Source organism: Elephantulus edwardii, unplaced genomic scaffold, assembly GCF_000299155.1.
Source record: "Elephantulus edwardii isolate Elephantulus edwardi_28Jun2011 unplaced genomic scaffold, EleEdw1.0 scaffold00037, whole genome shotgun sequence".
NCBI lineage: Eukaryota > Metazoa > Chordata > Mammalia > Macroscelidea > Macroscelididae > Elephantulus > Elephantulus edwardii.
The window spans coordinates 10,698,712-10,719,163 of NW_006399787.1; the positions used below are offsets into that span (position 1 = coordinate 10,698,712).

At 42.9% G+C, this 20,452-nt stretch overlaps 1 protein-coding gene across 1 annotated transcript in view; it reads right to left on the reverse strand.

Moving 5' to 3' along the window:
• Positions 1 to 276: 276 nt before the first annotated feature.
• Positions 277 to 20,452, reverse strand: part of DLST (dihydrolipoamide S-succinyltransferase (E2 component of 2-oxo-glutarate complex)) — a 25,402-nt gene continuing 5,226 nt past the window's right edge. Inside the window, exons 4-15 of the mRNA XM_006884677.1 lie at positions 18,316 to 18,371; positions 18,103 to 18,177; positions 17,855 to 17,910; positions 17,090 to 17,201; positions 14,785 to 14,940; positions 14,360 to 14,436; positions 11,810 to 11,907; positions 7,914 to 8,044; positions 6,128 to 6,201; positions 5,761 to 5,844; positions 5,098 to 5,265; positions 277 to 674 (exon numbers count right to left, since the gene is read on the reverse strand). Coding sequence (XP_006884739.1) covers positions 540 to 674; positions 5,098 to 5,265; positions 5,761 to 5,844; positions 6,128 to 6,201; positions 7,914 to 8,044; positions 11,810 to 11,907; positions 14,360 to 14,436; positions 14,785 to 14,940; positions 17,090 to 17,201; positions 17,855 to 17,910; positions 18,103 to 18,177; positions 18,316 to 18,371 — 1,222 coding nt within the window. The 3' untranslated portion in view covers positions 277 to 539. The remainder of the gene's footprint in view (positions 675 to 5,097; positions 5,266 to 5,760; positions 5,845 to 6,127; positions 6,202 to 7,913; positions 8,045 to 11,809; positions 11,908 to 14,359; positions 14,437 to 14,784; positions 14,941 to 17,089; positions 17,202 to 17,854; positions 17,911 to 18,102; positions 18,178 to 18,315; positions 18,372 to 20,452) is intronic.

Sequence of the window (20,452 nt, forward strand, 5' to 3'; positions counted from 1 at the left end):
TCTTAAAGTCAATGAAAGCTGAAAAGGAAGGTGCCATTTAAGAAGCGAAGCAGCACCTCCTGCCCTGTGGTCAAGACCTCACACAGCTGGATGTGCACAGCCAGCAAGGCTGCTCTAGCGTGGGAGGCCCAGCAGCTTCTCAGGCCCGCCAGCCCCCTAGGCCCGTCTCTGGAGAATGGACTTTGACAAGATTGACATTTAAACACGCGGCGGTTTTCCTAGGACATACTGGCACTAGGGAGAAGCAAAGTCATTTCTGCAGAGAGCTGCAGAGGGAAGAAAGGCAGAGGAATACTAATGAGCATCCATGAAGACTCTTTCGAGCCTAAGAAGTATGAGGAAGGTGCGCAGAGGGAGAGCGCCTGGCAGGAACACCACCAGAAGAGGCCTGTGACTGCTGGTTACATAGTGCCCTGGCTTCCTTGAGGCCAACACGTGTGCCTGTTTGCACCAGGCTAACCCAGGACCCGTGAGGGGACAGGGAGAAGACTGGTTTTCAGTTCCTGTATGGTCGACTTGGGAGGACTTGCAGCTTCCTCCTAAAGGTCCAGAAGGAGGACTCTGGGATCCTCTACTGCTGCCTTGATTTTGCGGAGGAAAGTCACTGCCTCTCTGCCATCGATCAGGCGGTGGTCGTAGGTCAGTGCCACGTACATCATAGGCCGCACCTCCACCTGCAGAAAGGAGAGGTCAAGAGGCTTAATTACAAGAGGTCAGAGAAAGCCCTGCTGAGAGGGAGATGAAAAAGCAAGACCCACAGGAGAGTTCCCAGTCTCAAAGTCTTTTCTACTGAAGTTGCTTCTGGATAATGTAAATATTTTCAAAGACCAAAGGCACCCTTTGAAGCACAATCAATAAAGAACTCAGCTGTTTACCAAAAGGTTGATGGTTCAAACCTACCAAGGGCTCTGCTGGAGAGAGAGCAGTCTACTTCCCTGTTGTTGTCAGGTGGCATCAAATACAACTCATAATGACCCTCTGAAAAACAGATCTGAATACTATCCTATCCAGAGCCATCAGCCACTGCTGCAGTCATCATGTCAATCCATCTCGTTTGAGGTCTTCCTCTTTTGCTGACCCGCTACCTTTCCAAGCATGATGTCCTTCTCCGAGGAACAGCCTCTCCTAGCAACATGTCCAAAATATGAGAGATGAAGCTTCCAAGGAGCACTCTGGCTGTACTTTTTCAAAGACCTATCTGTTTATTCAGAAGGTCAAGGACTGTAGTCTTCAATATGGACTGAAGCTCAACATCAAGAAGACAAAGATTGTTAACTCTAGGCCAACTGGCAGCACCATGATGGATGGTGAAGAGACTGAGGTTGTTAACATTTACAGCTTGCTCGGCTCCATAATCAACACTCTTGGCACCAGTAGTCAGGAAATTAAAAGAACTGCATTGGGAAAATAGGCTGTCAGGGACTTTTCCAGAGTGCTGAAAAGTAACAATGTCAGCCAACAGACTAAGATGCACCTGATCCAGTCCATGGTCTTCACATTTACCTGCTGTGCATCAGAGAGCTGGATAATGACTAAGAATGATAGAAGAAGAATTGATGCTTTTGAGTTGTGGTGCTGGAGAAGAGTCTTGAACATACCATAGACTACCAAGAAAACAAACAGGTCTGCCTTGGAGAGGGTGAAACCAAGTCTCTCGGAAGCTAGGATTTTGAAGCTCTATCTCACATACTCTGGGCATGTGGCCAGGAAAGATTGGTCCTTGGAGAAGGACATAATGCTCGGAAGGGTGGAGGGACAGCAATGGAGTGGAAGACCCCGGATGTGATAGATTGATACAGAAACTGAGGCAATGGAGGTTGGTGTGTTGAAATTAGTGAGACTGGCTCAGGACAGGGCAGCCTTCAGAGCTGTTGTACACAGGGTAGCTATGGGTTGCGGCAACTCGAAAGCACTTAACAACATCTGCTTATTCTTTTGGCAGTCCATGGGATATTCAGTACTCTTCTCAAACACCACAGCTCAAAAGCATCTATTCTTTTTTCATCCTTATTCACTGTCCAGCAGTCACATGCAGAGTGACTGACGAGATCATGGCCTGAATTAAGTTCACTCTAAACTTCAAACTGACATGATTCTTCAGAATTTGAAAGGTCCCTAACAGTGGACTTGTCCAAGGCAAAGTGTTCCCTGATCTCCTGACTGCTGGTACAAAGGGTGCCAATTGTAGATCCAAGTAAGATGAAATCACTGACAATTTCAATCTTCTCTCCATCTATCATGATTGCCCAGTGGTTAAGGACTTTTGTTTTCCTGACATTGAGATGTAATTCATATTGAAAGATGAAGTCTTTGATCTTCTGCAGCAAGAGCATCAGGTCCTTCTCACTTCAACAAGCAAGGTTTTATCATCAGGCTACTGATGAGCCTTTCTGCAATCCTTATGCCATATTCTTCTTAAGTCCAGCTTCATGAATTATTTGCTCAGATACAAACTGACTAGGTATGGAGAAAGGATAGAACTCTGACACATTCTTCCTGATTTTAAACCATGCAGTGTTCTTTTGTTCCATTTGGACAGCTTCTTGGTCTAGATATAGATTTCCTATGAGTACAATTAAATATCCTGGGATTCCCAGTCTTCTCAATGTCAGTCATAGTTTGTTGTGATCCACATAGTCAAATGCCTCTGCAGAGTCAATAAAACACAGGTAAGATACTCTTCTGGTATTTTCTGCATTCTGTCAAGATCCATCTGACATCAACAATGATATTCCTGGTGGCATGGCCTTTTCTAAATCCAGCTTGAATTTCTGGCAGTTTCTTGTCAATGTACTGTTGCAGTCGTTTTTAGATACTCGTCAGCAGTATTTTGCTTACATGTAATATTAATGATACTGTTCAACAATTTACACATTCTGTTGGATGTGTTTTCTTGAAAATAAATACGGATCTCTTCCAGTCAGATGGCCAGGCACCATAAGTTGGTGAGCACTCCAGTATTTTTAGTTGAAAGATGTCAATCAATATCCCATCTATTCCTAGGGCCTTACTTTTTTGCCTGTCTTCAACGCAGCTTGAACTTCTTCCTTTGTTACCACTGGCTCTTGCTCATATGGTAGTTTCTGAAATGTTTCAGTGCCAACCAATTCTTCATGGTATAGTGATAATGTGTATTCCTTCTATTTTCTTTTGATGCTTCCTGGATCATTCAAGACCTTTCCCACAGCATCTCTCAGTACTGCAACCAAGACATGAGTCTGTTTGTCAGAGAAATACTTAGCAAGTGGCTCTTCATTGACATCTAGGAAGGCAGCCTCTGCCGCAGGCCAGTGCTGGTGGGCCCTTAGGCCTTGTGCCAAGAACCAGCACCAAAGACCTAGATAAGCTAGTGACTCAGCCAAATACCTACAGGACCCAAATACCAGGACTCCAACCTGCCATGCCACCAAGGGCCTCAGTTGAGGCCAAAAAAGGGTGTCCTGTGCAATGATATCTGCACAACTGATTGTTTTTAAGTTTGTTGTGAGAGGTACACCAACTATCCGTCAGTTCATTGTATCATTGTTGATTGATTTCCACTTGGCACCAGCAGTCAGGAAATCAAAACACATTGCATTGGGAAAATCTGCTGTCATGGACCTCTCCAGAGTACAAAAGAGCAATGATGTCAGTCTAGAGACTAAGATGTGCCTGATCCAAGCCATGGTCTTTGCAATTACTTGCATCAGAGAGCTGGACAATGACTAATGATGCTATAAGAATCAAGTTGTGGTGCTAGAAAAGAGTACTAAACATACCATGGACTGCCAAGAGAACAGGTCTGTACAAGAGTGTGTGAAAAGAAGCTGCTCCTTGGATTTTTGAAGGTCTGTCTCACATACTTTTGGCATACTGTCAGGAGGAACCAGTCCTTGGAGAGGGCCATCACGCTTGCAAGGGTGGAGGGTCTTTGGATGAGATGGACTGACTCAGTGACTGGAATAATGGGGGTAGGTGTGTCAGAGACAATGAGATTGGCTCAAGATGGGGAAAGGTTCAGCTCTGTTGTCCACAGGGTCACTGGCAACTTGGCACATAACAACAATAAGTATGCTGGGTATATATGCTTGCTGGTTCACTACTGGCTCTTATTAGCACGGCACTCGTCAGTTCACTGTACTGGTGCAATTCCTAGGGTGCTATGCCACTGCTGAGTACCTCTCTAAAGATTTACAAACTTAGAAACTGTCAAACAGTTCTACCCTAGCCTAGAGGATGACTACAAGATAAAGTCACTCAATGACAGTGGGCTTGATTTCATTTTTTTGGCTCAAAGATCAAGCCTTACCAAGCATAAGGACCAAACAAAACCACCACCAAAAGAAAGACCAAACTAATGCAAAGCTTCTCAACTCAGAAACAAAGTTTAGCCAAGAAAACACGAGTCCCCACCGCTAGCTAGTATACTAGCTTAGTATGCGCTGAACTCTTCTCATCTGTGCTCCAGAGGGTTCATTCAGTGTGAGCCATCTGGAATTGTTGCGCTTACAATTTAAATTGTTTTTAAGCTAGTGTTCACTGATTCTCTGAAACTTTAAGTAAAACTGGACATATAAGCATTTCCAGGGGCAGAAGATCAAGTTTTCCGATTCACAGAGGAGTTACAAACCGTTAAGCAACAATACTTAACATAGTTGTCAAGCTCCATTGATCTGCACCTCTGAACTCTCAAAGAACTTCTAAGTCTTATCTACAATGAAACAGCTCATCCACTGCTCTGCTGTCTTCCTCAGCTTTCCAGGGGTAAGGGTGTTGTCTCCAACTGTGCCTCCCATCTCTACAGCACTAGAGAATAAACCAGCTTCATTCAAGGTGTCCTTTTTTGACTGATGCCAGATGAAGACACGGAATCTTGGCTCAGTGATTTGCACACTCTCCTGCAGTTGCTGAATCAGTAGATCTAGGGAACGGCCCAAGAATCTTTTTAACAAGCTCCCAAGTTAGGCTGATCCACAGACCACATCTTTAAAACCTATGCCTTAGCCATTAATTAGAAACTAAAAGCCAAAACTGAAACAATAGTCCATCTTTTGTAATTAACTTTTGGGTCAGAACTACCTCTCATCACCTGGCAGCTACAACTTGAGAGATTCCTACCTTGCCTCCCACGGCCACCGGCCTATCAAAGATGCCGTGCATGCCCAGGATAGCAGACTGAGGAGGATTGATAATGGGTGTTCCGAACAGTGAGCCGAAAACGCCTCCGTTGCTAATGGTGAAAGTGCCACCATCCATATCTTCAATGGCAAGTTCATTCTTTCGGGCCTAAAAAGGGATTTCATAAGTAAAACATTAGCCCACCTGTGCTGCCCAGAGCAGACCTTGTACTGTATTGAGTTAAGTATTAGGCTGCTGACCACATGTTTGAATCTACCAGTGCCTCTGCGGGGGAGAGAGGGCATTGTTCTCTTACAAAGATTCACAGCCTTGGAAGCCCAGTGGCAGCTGGCATGAGCTGGAACCAACTGACAGCAGTGCATGTGGTTTTGGTTTTTGATGCTGTCAGACATGAGCCAGCCAGTGCCAAGTGTGGAAGTCAGGCTCCAAGTGAACTGGGCCTATGGGAGGAGGGGGCCCGCTGGGACACATGTCCATCCTGACACAGGAGTCTTTGTTTCTCCTTTGTCAGGTGTGACAGACGTCTTAGGAAGCAGAGTGAGCATACAGAATCATGAGCATGGCTTACTGGTAAACCTGGCCACCCAGGGCTCCTCTCGACCTGCCCCAAGAAGCTCAGACAAATCTGTCATCATACTTTACCTTCTCCCCTAGTTCACTGATGGTTCTCTCAATATCTGCGTAATTCATTGTTTCCACATTCCTGATGACAGGAACCACCAGACCCTATAGGGAATGAAAAGCTGTTACCAGTTGCAAGTAGCACCTTTTATAGAAAAAACTCCCTTGATCTGAGCCAATATTCTCCCTCCACCAGAACAGTTTCATTACCAAATGTGATTAACACAAAATCTAAAATATTTAAGTCAGAAGGTGGTGATGAAGTAAAAACTAGGCAACTTTTTTACTAGCTCCCTTCTAAAAAGTAGCAGAAGGCATCTCCTCTGAGATCTGTTTCTTCACACAGATCAGTTCAAGCCCAGAGCTCCCAACTCCTGCCCCCACATACCCGTGGAGTGGCCACTGCAACACTGATGTCAATGTAATCCCTATACACCACCTCTTTGGCTGCATCATCAATCACTATGAGAAAGAAAGCACAGGTTACTCAGAATCCCAGAGTGAAAACTATGGAATTACAAATGCTAATTGGCTGCAACAATGAATGCTTTTTAAAAAAAAAACGAACGGGGTTGGTGGGTAGGGAGGAAATGCAAAAATGAAAATCTAATTTATCTATAAACTTTCATTAAAATCACAATAAAAGTACAAAAGGTAATTGGCACTCATCTTGCATCCGTATCAGAGAGATTTCCCACGTCCCCAGATTGAGCCTGATCATAGGCAAACCTGGGGGCTCCATCCACCGACTTATACCAGACAAGTAATACATTAAGTTCTTGTTAACTAGTTCAACAGAACTCTGCAGGTAAGGGGTAGATTTACAAGTGCTACAGAAAAGGCCAATGAACAAAGAAAAATGGAGAAGGGTTGCTGCCCATTCTGATTCCTCCTCTGAACAAGCGTTAATGACAGCCTCTTTCTAGGTGATTCGAGGTAAAGGAGGAGGGACCTAGATTTAGCTACATTAGCTTTAGACAGCAAGTTAGCAGGTAAAACTTCAGGTCTAGGACTCATGACAAAATACAGGTTAATAGATCTGGGAATCTGTTCTCCAGATAGAAAGTCTAGGCTGTATCATTAGAGAAGATACTAAAGAAAATCATGTAATACTGAGAAAAAGACCAACAAAACATGTGGGCAGGCAGAGGGGCCAACAGAGCTGCAGAGAGTACCATCAGGAAGGTAGGAGAAGATGTGAGGAAACTGAGGCACTGTATTTTTTGCACAAATAACATGAGTATTTTTTATGGTTTTTCCTCCCCTAAACCATACAACCCTTTTTACATCTTCGTTTTCTATGTGTGCTCTGCATGTTACAGGAATGTGAACATTACTTCCGACTGTGCATTATTTGTGTATAGTACACATTTTTTGCAAAACAAAGATGGTCCTTCTATCTACTTCAAGCACACACTCACCAGCAGGGCCTAGGCTTTCTATTTCTAGATCTTTAGGAATCCTGGCAGTGCTAAGGGTTGATTACAAAGTATCAGTCTCTCTCCAGTGCTCACTTCTGGCAGTCCACATACTAAAATTGGAATGATGCAGAGAGTAGCTTGGCCCCTGTGCAAGGATGACACGCATAGTTTCTCTCCAATCTTTCAGGGCACAGGGAACTGTCTCAATAGAAGTAAGGAAACAGCATTTTAGGCCAACACCTCATAATAACAAGGGGAAACAGAAAGGAAGCAAAAAGAGCACCAAGTCTGTAAAAGCGGGTGCAAGCCCAAGGCCTCCCAATCTGGCCCACTGACCAGAGAGTAAAGGTTGCCCCAGAGTCACTGCCAATGGTGGAAGTCAGGTTCCAAGAGAACAGAGCCAATGGGAGGAGGGTGCCCGCTGGGACGGGCGCATCAGCCCTGACACCACACAGACTGGAGGGCTGAGCTGCCCCAGCTCCGCCTGCTGTTAGAGCAGCTGCCGACCTGTGCACCAGGAGAGAACCTGCACTGTTTAGCTGGCGGGGAAAAGATAACCGTGGCACTATTTTGGGAAACCAAAAATGAAGGTGAGTCAAGAGATCCTTTGAGAAGGCATTCATGTCTTCCTGAGAAGGAAAATCCAAAGCCTCAGCCTGTGAGCCTCATTGCTGTGTCCGCATCTGAGAGAGTGCACTATGTGTTCACTCGTACTTTCTAGGAGCTCCACAGTCCTGCCCACCATCGACTCACCTGCATTTACAACAGGCTGCTCCTGTAAGGCAAAGGCCGAGGCCTTCACAAATGCCGACATGAAGCCTAGTTTAAGGTTATGTTTCTTCAGAAAAGCATCTTTGTGCCGGGCCCTCATCTCCTGAATGTTACTGCAAGAACACATTACAAAAGAATATTACACTCATGAAGCCGTCACTTTGACTTTCACACCAGTTTCTAATTCCATGGACACAACCGAGTACGCTCTTGTCTTACTCTGGGCCATCTTCCCAAGTTCAAGTTCTGAAATAGTCCTCTAGCAACAATAACTTTGCTTTGTTCCTTGGTTTGTTTTTAAAAAATAACACCAAAAAATGAGTATAAAGAATCAGGTCCACCTTGTCTTTTTAGGTTGGGGTGGGCCCTAACGATGCTCCTTCACATTTCAGAGTCACAGATTTCAGTGGCAGACAGCAAGAAACGAGAGATGACAGAGCACAGCAACATTCTTACCCTGGACCACAAAGTGATATTCAGCCACACTAAAATCATCACGGCACAGAGTGGGCTTCAGCTCGGCAGAGACTGTGAGGATGGTACAAGGTCAGGCAGCGCTTTGTTCTGCTGTACACTACGTGTTGGGTCCCACCCACAGCACCTAACTACAAAAGCAGGGGCTGCTATTAGTTCTGGGGCTGACACTATCTTCTCAGGAACCTCTGCATGCGTCCCAACTGAAGGATACGAACTTGCACCACCCCAGGACTTCAAAATCATGAGCTATTTATTCTAAAATTAAGTTTTTTAAAAGCATCGACCAAGTCTGCAAACTAATATTCTTTTTAAAATTATTTTCAAAAACGACAGAACGCGATTATGACTTACAACATCCTGATTTGCAGAGATTTAAAAAGAATCTGTATAGGTCCCATGTGAATAAATGTAGTCATGTCTGTACAGGTAGCGTTCTACTTATAATGACAATTCCAGTGTAAGTCAGTTTGATGTAAACCATCCCTACTTTTTAACAGTTTTCTTATTACTACTATTTATTATCAATATCTTTCTAAATTCCATTTTTGTCTTTAGTGGTTGAAAAAACTGCCTATAAACTTGCAGATGTGACTACAGATTAGGCACTGTAACGCTGGATGTAGTACGTATTATTAACAATCTCACTGCCATTGAATCCAGTCACACTCCACTGGATTCCGAGGCTGTAAATCACACAAAAGGAGACTGCCCAGCTTTCTCCCACAGAGACACTGCTGGATTCGAACCACCAGAGGGGAGCAGCACAACTCCCTAAAGACTCCGGAATCAGAGATCTTGTCAAATACTAAATAAAATTTACAAGACAAAGACATTCATAAAGGCAGTTTGCCTTAATGCGAACATCATAAATGGGGGCTACCTGAACATGGAGGACAAATGTGTTTTTAGGTTCACCTCAAAGTCAGAAGGGTCATTTTTCCCCTCCCCAAAGTTAACAGATATACCACTTATGCAAACCAGTTCAAAACTCCCACCACAATGTAAAGATCAATTCTGGAAAAAGATTAAGACATAATATTTCTCATTAAGATTAGCAGAATGGGTGTGGTTTCCTTGGCATTTAGGAACATGGCTGTGTGTGAAACTAGGAGTAACTCGTAAGATAAAACTTAATATAGGTTCTAGTCAGGGTCTTGTAAGATGTCTTTCAAACATAAAGAGCCTTCATTCCTCAGAAATGGTTTTCCCATTTTTGTACAGAAATTTACTGGAATGTGTTAGCATTTATCGGAACAGAGTTCTGTGATGGAAATTAAATTTAACTTCATCTCAGCCCCAAATGCTCAGTTCTCCCTTTCTTCTAATAACGGCTTAATTTGACATTAGCAAAGATAAGATATGGTACAACTTTAAGTCCCTCTTCAAACCTTATGTTTTTGAAAAAGGAAGTTTTCCCAGGAGAACTGATTGGGTTTAAAATGGCTGTTTTCCTGAGTCTAACCTGATTTAGTGCTAGGATTACCACCCTAAAGACATTACTGGTTCCCAAGACACAACAGATGCAGAAGAGGGAAGGAGAAGTGATAAACATCTCTGCTCTCAAGCCTGTCCAAATGTTATTGTCTGGTCATTAAGTCGTTTCTATTTCAGAGCTGTGGCCTTCGAGGCCCGGGCTGAGATGACAAGGGAGAAGTAGTGGTCTCGGAAGGGCCTCTTATGGGCTAGCTGATGAGAACGAGAATCTGAAGGGCACTCGATATAAACCCGATTAGATCTGCAGTGAGACCCCAGCCCACAGTTAAGTGACACCTTGATTAGCAGCTGAAAGGAGATCCAGCTACTGCACTTACTTCCCAATCAACGCTGTTGGGCCAACTAAATCTTTCAAGGCCACAAATATTTACATGTTTGTCTTAAGGAATCGGATAGAATTTCAAAGACCAATTCAATTTGTGTACAATTTGGCCCTAATGCACTGTAACCCAAGCTGCAGGTTTCTAATCATTAGTAAGGTCCTTCCTTATAGTCTATGGCCAGAATAGAAATCTTTGGCTTGAATGACATCCAGTCTCCTTAAGAAGTTCCATCACAGTAGGATGGGAGACATCTATCTAGTACAACAGGCCATGGAGCCCTACGCTGTCAAAAACACCACACAAAGTTAGGAATCCATTCTCTTAGTATTCTGTGCTCCATCCAAAGAAAAACAAATTTCCTTCCAGAAAAGGAGATAAGAACACTTAATACTCTGAAAAAAAGAATGGAAGACTAAAAGGCCTCATGCATTATCTACTGAATTACACATCAACTTCTTAATCTAGAATTCACAAAATATTCTGATATATATATACAACCTTATGGATTTTTTCTTACATATACATTTTCTGCATAGAAGAAATGATACCTTGCTGTTTCTCAAATGTGTCTCGTACTTTCTTGCCCTGGTACCATAATCCAAACTACTGAGATCATCTAGAATGAGTAACTTTTCTCCACAACCATACCTATCAAAATGCTAATTAATTATCCTTCAGGGTCTACTTAAAATCTCTTCCCTCCAGGAACACGTTCCTAACCTTACCTACTCTATCTCTGCTCCCACCCCAAACATATGACCTCCCTCTTTTCTGCCCTCATACTCAGGTTTACCGGTCGGATACTTTGCTAAATTTTACTTTGGGTTTGTCCAAGGCAAACGTTAAGCCCTGATACATTAAGGTCATTAATTACCATAGCACTTCGTAAACAGTAAGCACTAAAGTCTGAAGTTTCATTATATTCTCTTCCCTATAGTGCTCACATGCGTACACCTCAGAATTTCTGTATTTGTAAACAAAAAAGGAGAAAATTACCTCATCACAGAAATAGGTATTCTGAATCAATTCCGATGGTTCATATTCCAAAGTCTTTATTTAAAAATACCATCTTTCATTCCATTATCAAAAAATGAAAACTATGACAAGCCTTTACAACTTTTCACCAACCCCAATTCAATGGCCCAGGAACAAGTATAAGCAGCAGCCATCACAAGGAAGGAGCCGAGTGCGCTGCCCTGGGTGCAGCGGTGCTATCAAGCGAGCCCACTTTCCCTGGTGGAAGTCTGGGGGTAAGCCCTATGGGCCTGGGTGCCCCTCTCTGCTCCGCTCCACACACTAGTCACTGGATTTTAAGACTATTCCCTTATTTATCAAAGACCGAAGGTATAAAATTCTAAAAGGTTCATACACTCATACACTCTCAAGAGGAGGTAGGTGTGGCATTTAAAAATCAATCAGAGGACAAAAACCAATGGATCCCTATGTTAGTCAACAACAGGGATCCAAACAGGATCCTTCCCTGCCAAGTCAGGTTTGGAATCAGGACTGGGTAGAAACTAGGGCAAGTTCAAGTGTTTTTCAGGAGAAGGCGGCATGGAAAATGAGAAAGTAAAGGTCTCACACCTCATGTCAACCTCATTGAAAGTAGTCAGCATAGCACACGTATTCTGGGCTTCCTTCAGACGCTGAGCAATGCGCTGCCGCATCCTGTTCATTTTCTCCTGAAAATGAGAGAACAAGTACTGACAACCGGGTCTCTTCAGATCAAGCATTCCCCACTGAGCGAGCAGGAGCATGCAGCCTGCCAGGAGGAGATGGCTAAGGACCACAGGAACAGAGAACCTAAGTACCACGAGGGCTCCAGCTTCCTGTCCTGTGGTGGGGGCCTTGGCACTGAGCAAGAAAGAGAAACCATGGGCAAAAACCACTCACTCAGACGTGCCTGAAGTCTGACCAAGAGCAAAGGCCCAGGAAGTGACTTGATTTAAAAACCCAACCCAACCCAACTGACAAAAAGGAAGAGTGTGGCTTATGTGAGGCAGCCCAAGAATCATTACAGAAAGGGCAATTTCTGGGGATAGAAAAGAACTTACATGAAAATAGATACTTGTGGAGAGAAACATGCAAAGGAAACTCATGAGTAACACGTTTTTGAGGCTATTTTTAGACAGTGTTTTCAGGTAAGGAAACCCACACTCTTGCCCATTACTTCCTTGGGGTTTTAGGTCTGCCCCTGACAGCTACGGGTACCAAGTAGCCCTTGGCTAAGCAGTGCCAAAGTATAAGAACAGCATTCACTATATCATCTATTTGAAATGAGGAAAATTACTAATCTACCAACTCCTGCAAATATTTTACTTAAGGCTTATAGTGGAAACACAACTGGGCCAGTGAATTTAGAAAAACCTCAGTATCGGGAGAGATGTTTAGAAGGGATACATGATTAGGTACTATTGTCACAGGAGTCTAGAACGTAAGCTGCATAGAGTGGATTGGACCTGGGGGAGGGATTGTATAGCAATGAAAGAATTTTTCTTTTACTTTTCAAAGAAAAGAGCAAATTGGAGGGGAGGGGTGGGCAGGGAGAAAAGTGCAAAAATGAATGAATGGAAATCTAAAATCTCTGTAAACTTTCATTAAAACTAATAATTTTTTAAAAAAACCACAACACAAAAAACCCCCTCAGTATCTAGTCCTGACCACAATCTCATGGCTATGCAATTAAGAGCAAATTGACTCATTTTATTTCCCAGAGAGGAGACATTTGTTATGCATTTCAAATAAAATAATCTAACACAAAATCCCTTTATAAACACCAACAATTACCATCCCAATGATACTATGGTAAGGAGTAACTGAAGGAAGGAAAGTGTCAAACAAAATTAATCCTAAAAGTCAGCATTTAGTATGGACTGTGGAGAGAGAGAAATGCTCCCTAATTGAGGCTGAAAAGATCCTATTCACAGATTAGTTAATCTGTCTCCTTATCTTTCTACATAATCCTAGAGGGTCAAACTCGATTTCTTAAAGTTGCGATCAGTCTTTACTAGGAAAATACATTCTTATTAAGTAAGAACTAAATACATTCTTTTGAGAAACAAAAAGCAACAGAATTAATTCAATGAGTAGAATATATTCAATCCTAAATGTATTTATTTCTTCATCTGAACATACCTGATCTGACCCATATATGATGCCACTGTTGTAGAATGGGACTGTCCTTGGGGTTAGGGAGACACTGAGTAAGATGGGTTCAATAATGTATACTGCACTGAAGCAGAGGAGGGAGAGAACCGTCTAAAAGAGAGATGTAACTGGGTATTTCTGTCATCACAGGAGACTAGAGCGAGGGCTGCATGGTGGAGGGGACCTGGGCGAGTGTTTGTAAAACAATGAAAGAATCTTTTCTTTTACTTTTCCATAATTTTTGGACTCATGTACTTATAACTTGTTAGTCAAATTTGTGTCTTCTAGGTTGCAACACCCCCATGATACATCTTGAAGGATATGTACATGTACAGCCAAGCACAATCAATAAGAGTGCATCTGAATTCCAAAATCAATCTCCATAATAGTCTATGTGTTTCCTACTGCCAAAGGGGCCCTTTAGAGGAGTGAGAGAAGATCTTCACCCTGAAACCCACAGCGTCCCTTTTCAGCAGGAAGTAGCTAAGAGAATACGCCGTCCCCTTTTCCTTATGACTCAGGGTGAAGTCTCTCTCAGGGAGGAGTGATAGGGAATGGCAAAGGATACACTGACAAAGAAGATTAATCAGAACTGGCTTTGACAAGCACTGTGGCATTTGGACAAGAACAAACTGGGAGGAGGGTAGAGAGAATAGTGCAACAATGAATGAGTGGAAGCCCAAAATCTCTGTAAATGTTTATGAAAATTAATAAAATATAATTATAGAGAAAAAAAAAAAAAAAGAAAGAATCTCTAATTTCTAAAACCCTGGTCTAAAAATTTTAGAATTCTGCCAAGTTCAGTGTTTACCTTGACACCAGCAAAGGAGCTTTTAAATTCTGAGAATAGTAAATCCAACCTACATTCCCCAGAGGTCATCAAGGCTGTGAAGGGAGTGAGCTGCAGGGAACCTGGCCATTCAATGGTAAGCACTATCTCAACAATGTCGTCCACATCCCTCCTCACGGTGGTCCCCAGAGGCTTACCCGGTGTTCTGAACGCAGACCTGGGCCAGCTCCGGGCTCAGCTGCTGGCGGAGCAGCGGTGGGCTTTACTGCAGACACTGAAAGAGGAGAGGGATGGCTTCATGAGAAGGAAAGTAATCTTGCCTGCTAGTGCTTTCAGACTGTACTGTCAATCTGGCCTCAAGATCCTCTGAGGTGTGGGGTATAGTACCACTTTACAGATTAACAATCTGCTGAGAGGGTAAGGAACTAGCCTAAAATCCTACAGCCAGAAAGCAAAGTTAGGATGTAAATCCAGCTTTTCTGATAGAAAAATCTAGTGTTTGCTCTTCAAAGCAGCCAGCTGCGCCTGTTCAGAGCCATTATTAGCGTCAAGTGTTACCCTGTTGGAGAACACGACATGAGACGCTCTCCCACACACAGACCCGTGGGAGTTAGAGGCTCACCCGGTTTGCTAGCAAGAGGTTGTGAGGGCGAGGGCACTGGAGGCATCTGAGTGGGGATGGGTGCGGCCGAGGGAGGAGGAACCGGGGGCGCTGTCGGCTCTGCTTTCGGGGCTGCAGCAGCAGGAGCTTCAGCTGGTTTAGCCTTAGCAGGAGCAGCTGAAAAAGAAAACAGATGCCTGTGACACCAGCTGAATGGAACATACATAGATGTAAATAAGCAAAATTTAGCAGCACAAAAGCTCTCTCTTCCATCAAGTAACAAGTATCTGTGAGGATGTGCTATATGCCAGGCACCAAGGAGACACACAATGAGGCATGGAACTAGACTTCTATGACACAGGGCTCCCACATGTTAATCAGATAACTGGCTCAGTTCAGTTCTCCTCCTGATTTCACAAATCACTACCAGAATTGAAGTCAGCAAGTCATTTCAAAGCATCCACTAAGCTTAAGGAAATGTAAACTTCCATGCAAGGAAAACAGGCAATTGCAAATGTTGAACAACAACAACAAAAAAAAGCTGAATGACATAAAATATACATCTAATTACAGTAATACCAATAGTGTCATCTTCTATTATATTATCACACAGGAATGGCCACTCTTGGCTATTAAAAAAAGCTGAAGTAATTAAGGGCTCATTTAAGCTTAAGAGTTCAAAGTATATCATTGAGGACTAACTCAATCAAGGTGGCAACAATAAATGTATATCTGTAAATTACACAATCAATTGGATTTGGATTCTTACCCATCTGAACATTAGGTTTCATTTTATCTTTAAATCATAAAAAGTTTTAGTTTAACAAGGAATGAATGATCACAACACGGAACTCTTCAAATTTAACAATGCCTCCTAAGTCCTTGTCACCTACAACATGCTTTTGCCATGGGGGCTCTACCCTTGATGACATAACCTACCATCTCTCTGCTTGATTATTTCAAAAACAAAGAAGAAATAAGCATTAGCAGTTGAAACATACTGAGAGAAAAGCTTATTTTCTTGATAAGATCTGATACAAGCTTCTGTCTGTGTTTCTCATTTTCTTTCCAACCAAAATATTAACAGATTTAAAAAGAAACGACACTGACTTCTCTGTACAACCCACTGCTACTGAGCTGCTTCCAACTCACAGTAACCCTACCGAGTTTGCATGGCTATAATCTTTCTACACAAAGACTGCCACAGCATTTTCCCTCAGAGCGTCCAGCGGGTTTGAACCACCAACCTTTAAGTTAGCAACTGAGCTGCTGTTTTGTTTTTTGGTTTTTTTTTTTTAAGTTTTGGGGTTTTTTTTATAATTTTAATGAGCATTTACAGAGATTTTGGATTTCCATTCATTCACTGCTGCACTTCTCTCCCCGCCCAGCCCCACCATGAGCAGCTGTTTTAACCAATATGCCAGTAGGGCTTCCTTAACAGATATTAGGAAATATTGCTACTTCTCACTTGAGATCACTGAGAACTTAAGAACATTCAACCCTGGGTATCAATTAGGGCGTATCTGAAATATAAAACAAAAACACTGCAGACTCCAGACTCAGTGCATGAGAATTTCTGGGACATGGAGGTTAAGGTGTTTGTATTATTTTAAGGCCTCACATGATACTAGGGTTGGGGTAAAAAACAAAACAAAACAAAACTCTATCTTTAGAATCTTCATAATACATGGAAACAACAGTATTATGGGGCTTATTATAAATAAACCAGTTGGTAGATTTGAACTGCCTGCCTTTGGGATGGCAGCACAATTCCTTAGCACTAAACTTACGGGAGCTCTGGTAGCCTAGTGGCAAGGAGTTGCACTGCCAACCAGAAGGCACACAGCCCAAATCCACCAGCTGCTCTGAGGGAGAAAGATGAGCAAACTCGTCCAGTGCAGTTTACAGCCTTCTGAAAACCCTCTGGAGGGTCAGCTATGGATTGGTTCCTCTAACAACACATTATTTGTAAAAGTTATCCTTGACATTTATGGTTCACACCGGAGAAACATTGCTTCTCCTCAACTAAGGTCAGCTGGGATGCCAAAGGGTTTTAACAGAGCTTTGAACCAGTTCATTCTGGTTTGATCTTTTGCTGCTATTCTGTATTTCCACCCCAGAAAGAGTGCGAATCAGTAAGAATCACCAAGAATCTTAATAAAATGTAGATTCTAGTTCAATATATCTGGAAGAGATGTACAAATTGTAAGCAGGAGTCAGTGTGTTCAAAGGCCTGTGTTGAAGGTATCGGAATCAGTACATTATGCTCAGCCTCAATTTCAAGGGGGAGCAGTGGAGACCTTGACAACCAGGAGAGCTTCTTTACCGCCAGTTTTCCTGAGTGTGAAAAGAGGAGTGCCGCCTTCTACTTTGCCCCCATCAGGTACCAAAAGAGCTTCAATCACGCCATGTGCTGGTGAAGGAACCTGCACGGATGTCTGTAAAAGGAAGAGAGATTGAGAAAGTTCAACTGTTAGTCAGCATGAGAGTATTAACTGTACAGAATCTTATAAATTATGAGCACAAGAGTTAAAAACAGATTGCAAAACCCTGCACAAAAGAAGCTGACTCCACATTCTCAAAGAGCAGGAACAGGTCAATGTGACGGTGAAGATTTATCCTTTCTTTAACACATTAAAGCAGTATCCGGGGAGCTTTGGTGGCCTAGTGGCAAGGACCTGCAACTACAATCCCAGAGGCGCATGGTTCGAATCCACCAGATGCTCTGCCGGGGAAGGAGGGACAGTCTCCTGTACCAGTCAGATCTGATTTGACGGTACACGTACAAAAATAATAAAATTTAAAAAAAAAAAGCCGTATCCATGTGATACATGAAAAAGAACTAGAAATAGTTCATGCAAATTTGCTTTAAAGTTAAAAAGCTACATAAATACTAAAGGAAACACATGCAGTCTAAAATTAAAATTCTCCTCCCCTGATTTTAAGAAGCTAGTGTAGTATTTTTGCAGGTTGAGGTCTGAGAAAGTCAAAACTTGCTTTTTTAAACAGTGAAGTTCTATCTTGTTTCTGTCATTAGGTTAAGAAGCCAAGGGAGAGCCTCAAAAGTTATCTTAAGATAGGACAAGCTTACCTTGTCAGTTTCAATCTCACAAACCACTTCATCTTCTGCAACTGTATCTCCAACAGCTAAAAAGATAGTCAGAGGCCACTGATTAGAGAGAAGCCTACAGCAGCCACAACTCCCCCTTTGGCAAGTGTGTTCATGGGAGAGGGTGTACTTTATGCAGGAAGTGGGGTGGGGTCGTGAGATCTACTCATTTCGGGGAGAGGGGGCTTTTACAGCAATTTAAATTTAACTGAGACATCACTCCATCTTACCTTTTTCCCACCTGACATCCCCCTCTGTTACAGATTCTGCAAACGCTGGGGTTTTGACGGTAACCACATCATCCTCTAGAAAAGAGAAAGGGGGTGAAAAATCACAAGTAGTTTTCCTGTTTAACTCTTTGCTTTAATTAAAGTCAATTAGTGCGGACCTTCCCTTTAGAACTCCATCCCCAAGGAGGTCGGCAGGTGGACACAGATACTTACTGCACACGCCTGTCGTTCTGAAGTAGCGAACACTGAAGACACTACTATTGTTTATGCTACAAAAACAAAACAGAAGTTAACGCCTTTAGCAGGTGAGCCACTAATAAATATTCTATCCCAGTTAAGGCAGCGGAGGGGAACCTTTCCAAAGCATTCACACCCAGGGCCCACCCAAGCGTTCTGACTCAGCAGGTCCAGGGGTGGGGGGTGTTGAAGACTTGGAGGTCTTTAACACTGAGCTCCCTTGGGAGTCCAGGGTGCTGGGCTGCATGAAATCTCAGCTCTCTCAAAACAGAGACGTACTTGGTTCTCTGAAGAAAAACCTAAGAAACCTGGTCTTTCGCAGAACTTTTATATAAAAAGGACTTGGCTCCTAACTTTGGTCCAAGAAAGGCAAATGCGTGCCCTCAGGTTACATGCTGTTGTGACATAGACAATGCAATGTCTGTCCTCAGGATTGCAGATTAAGAGCAGATAAAGCAGCAAGATGAGACCTTTAACACAGTAGATCAAGTAAAACAAGGTGCTATCTATACAAGTAAATAAATTATCCACCACTCCACAAAATGAGGCACCTGCTAGGCCATTCTCTTACTAAGATGCAGCACATCAGCCTGTTCCAGACACATTCATGACGAACCTCAGAAGGATATTTTTTAAAGGTGTTTATTTTAAATAACATACACTGGAGCATGGATCCTCCTTCACGCCCAAAGCCATTAACAGTGGTACCTCTGGGGTTTGCGGGATGCAGGTATCTACAGGTAATAATAGCTTTAAGTGCCTGTACATATATCTCTATGTTTTGGTGGGGATGACTTGAACTGACAGGCATTTTCTGTACCAGCACTGTCTGAATATATTCAACAAGTATTTAAACAAAAAACTGCAACTCATTGCTAGTGAATTTTAATTGAGCTCACCCACAGCCGACCCTCCAGAGGGTTTTCAGAAACTGAAATCACACGAGAGGAAACTGCTCCTCTCTCTTCCGATGAGCCACTAGTGGATCTGAACCACCAGAAGGGCAACAAGGGTGAGGTAGTGGTGTAACTCCCTGGAGACTATAACATCAGTGCCCCTCTCCAACAAGCATCTATCACCTTTACAATAGAATAGTCAAACAGATTCAAGTTCTTTTGGTAGCTTTACAATGATAATGCCTAAGTGAATTATAAGGTTTATGTAGACCCAAGGGGGAAAAGTGTATTGTGGGGACGGATAAAAACAATATGCTGAAGTCAGAATGTTCTACATAATGCTTGTGAAGCGTGTAAAAGTTCACAATGATGGCAGGAGCTAACAGGTAAGGTGCAAACGTTCTGCACTGGCACCAAAGATCCCATGCCTCTGGGGGGGAAACCGTAGTGGACAAGGACAAATGATTTCCCATGGATTCCTTCTATTTGTTTAAGCATATAAATGTAACATCTATTAAACAAAAATGTAAGACTGAGAAAAAGCTATTTAAAAAATTTTTAAGTGCCGTAAAACAATACAAAAATAGACGTGCAGCCAGAATGCTCCTCAGAGGCAAGGATGCTGATACTTCATCTCACGTACTTGGGCATGTTGGTCAGGAGGGGCCTGTTCTTGGAAAAGGGCATCACACAGGAAAAGTGGAGGGTCAGAGAAAGTGAGGAGGATCTCAAACAAGATGAACCAACACAGTGACTATAATAATAAACCTGAACACATCAGAGATGTGAGGATGGCACAGGATACGGCAAGGTTCAGATCTTTGGTTCAGAGTCCCTCTGAATTACAGTGGACTTGATAGCACCTAACAACAACAACAGCTTAGAGTGATAAAATCAACAGTGATTTCCCTGCCACTAAAATTCCGTTTCTGAAGTCTAGTTTCTTAAACCATTTTTTAGTATTTATTGCATAAACGTCTAGATTTCTACAATTCTCATTTAAACTGCAGATGAACAGCATATTCTGAAATGCTAAATTGTTTTAATTATGAAAAAGCCTCCGGCGCTGGCTGAAAATCGCCTGTGACTTCATCCATAGCCACTGGTGAGAGTCAGCGCCCAGAGCCATCAGGGGCTTTAAGCTCGTTGCCCACTGCTGTGGTGTAGACAGCTGAAACCCAGGCCCCAACAGGCACCTTGGGGTGGGGGGAACCCAG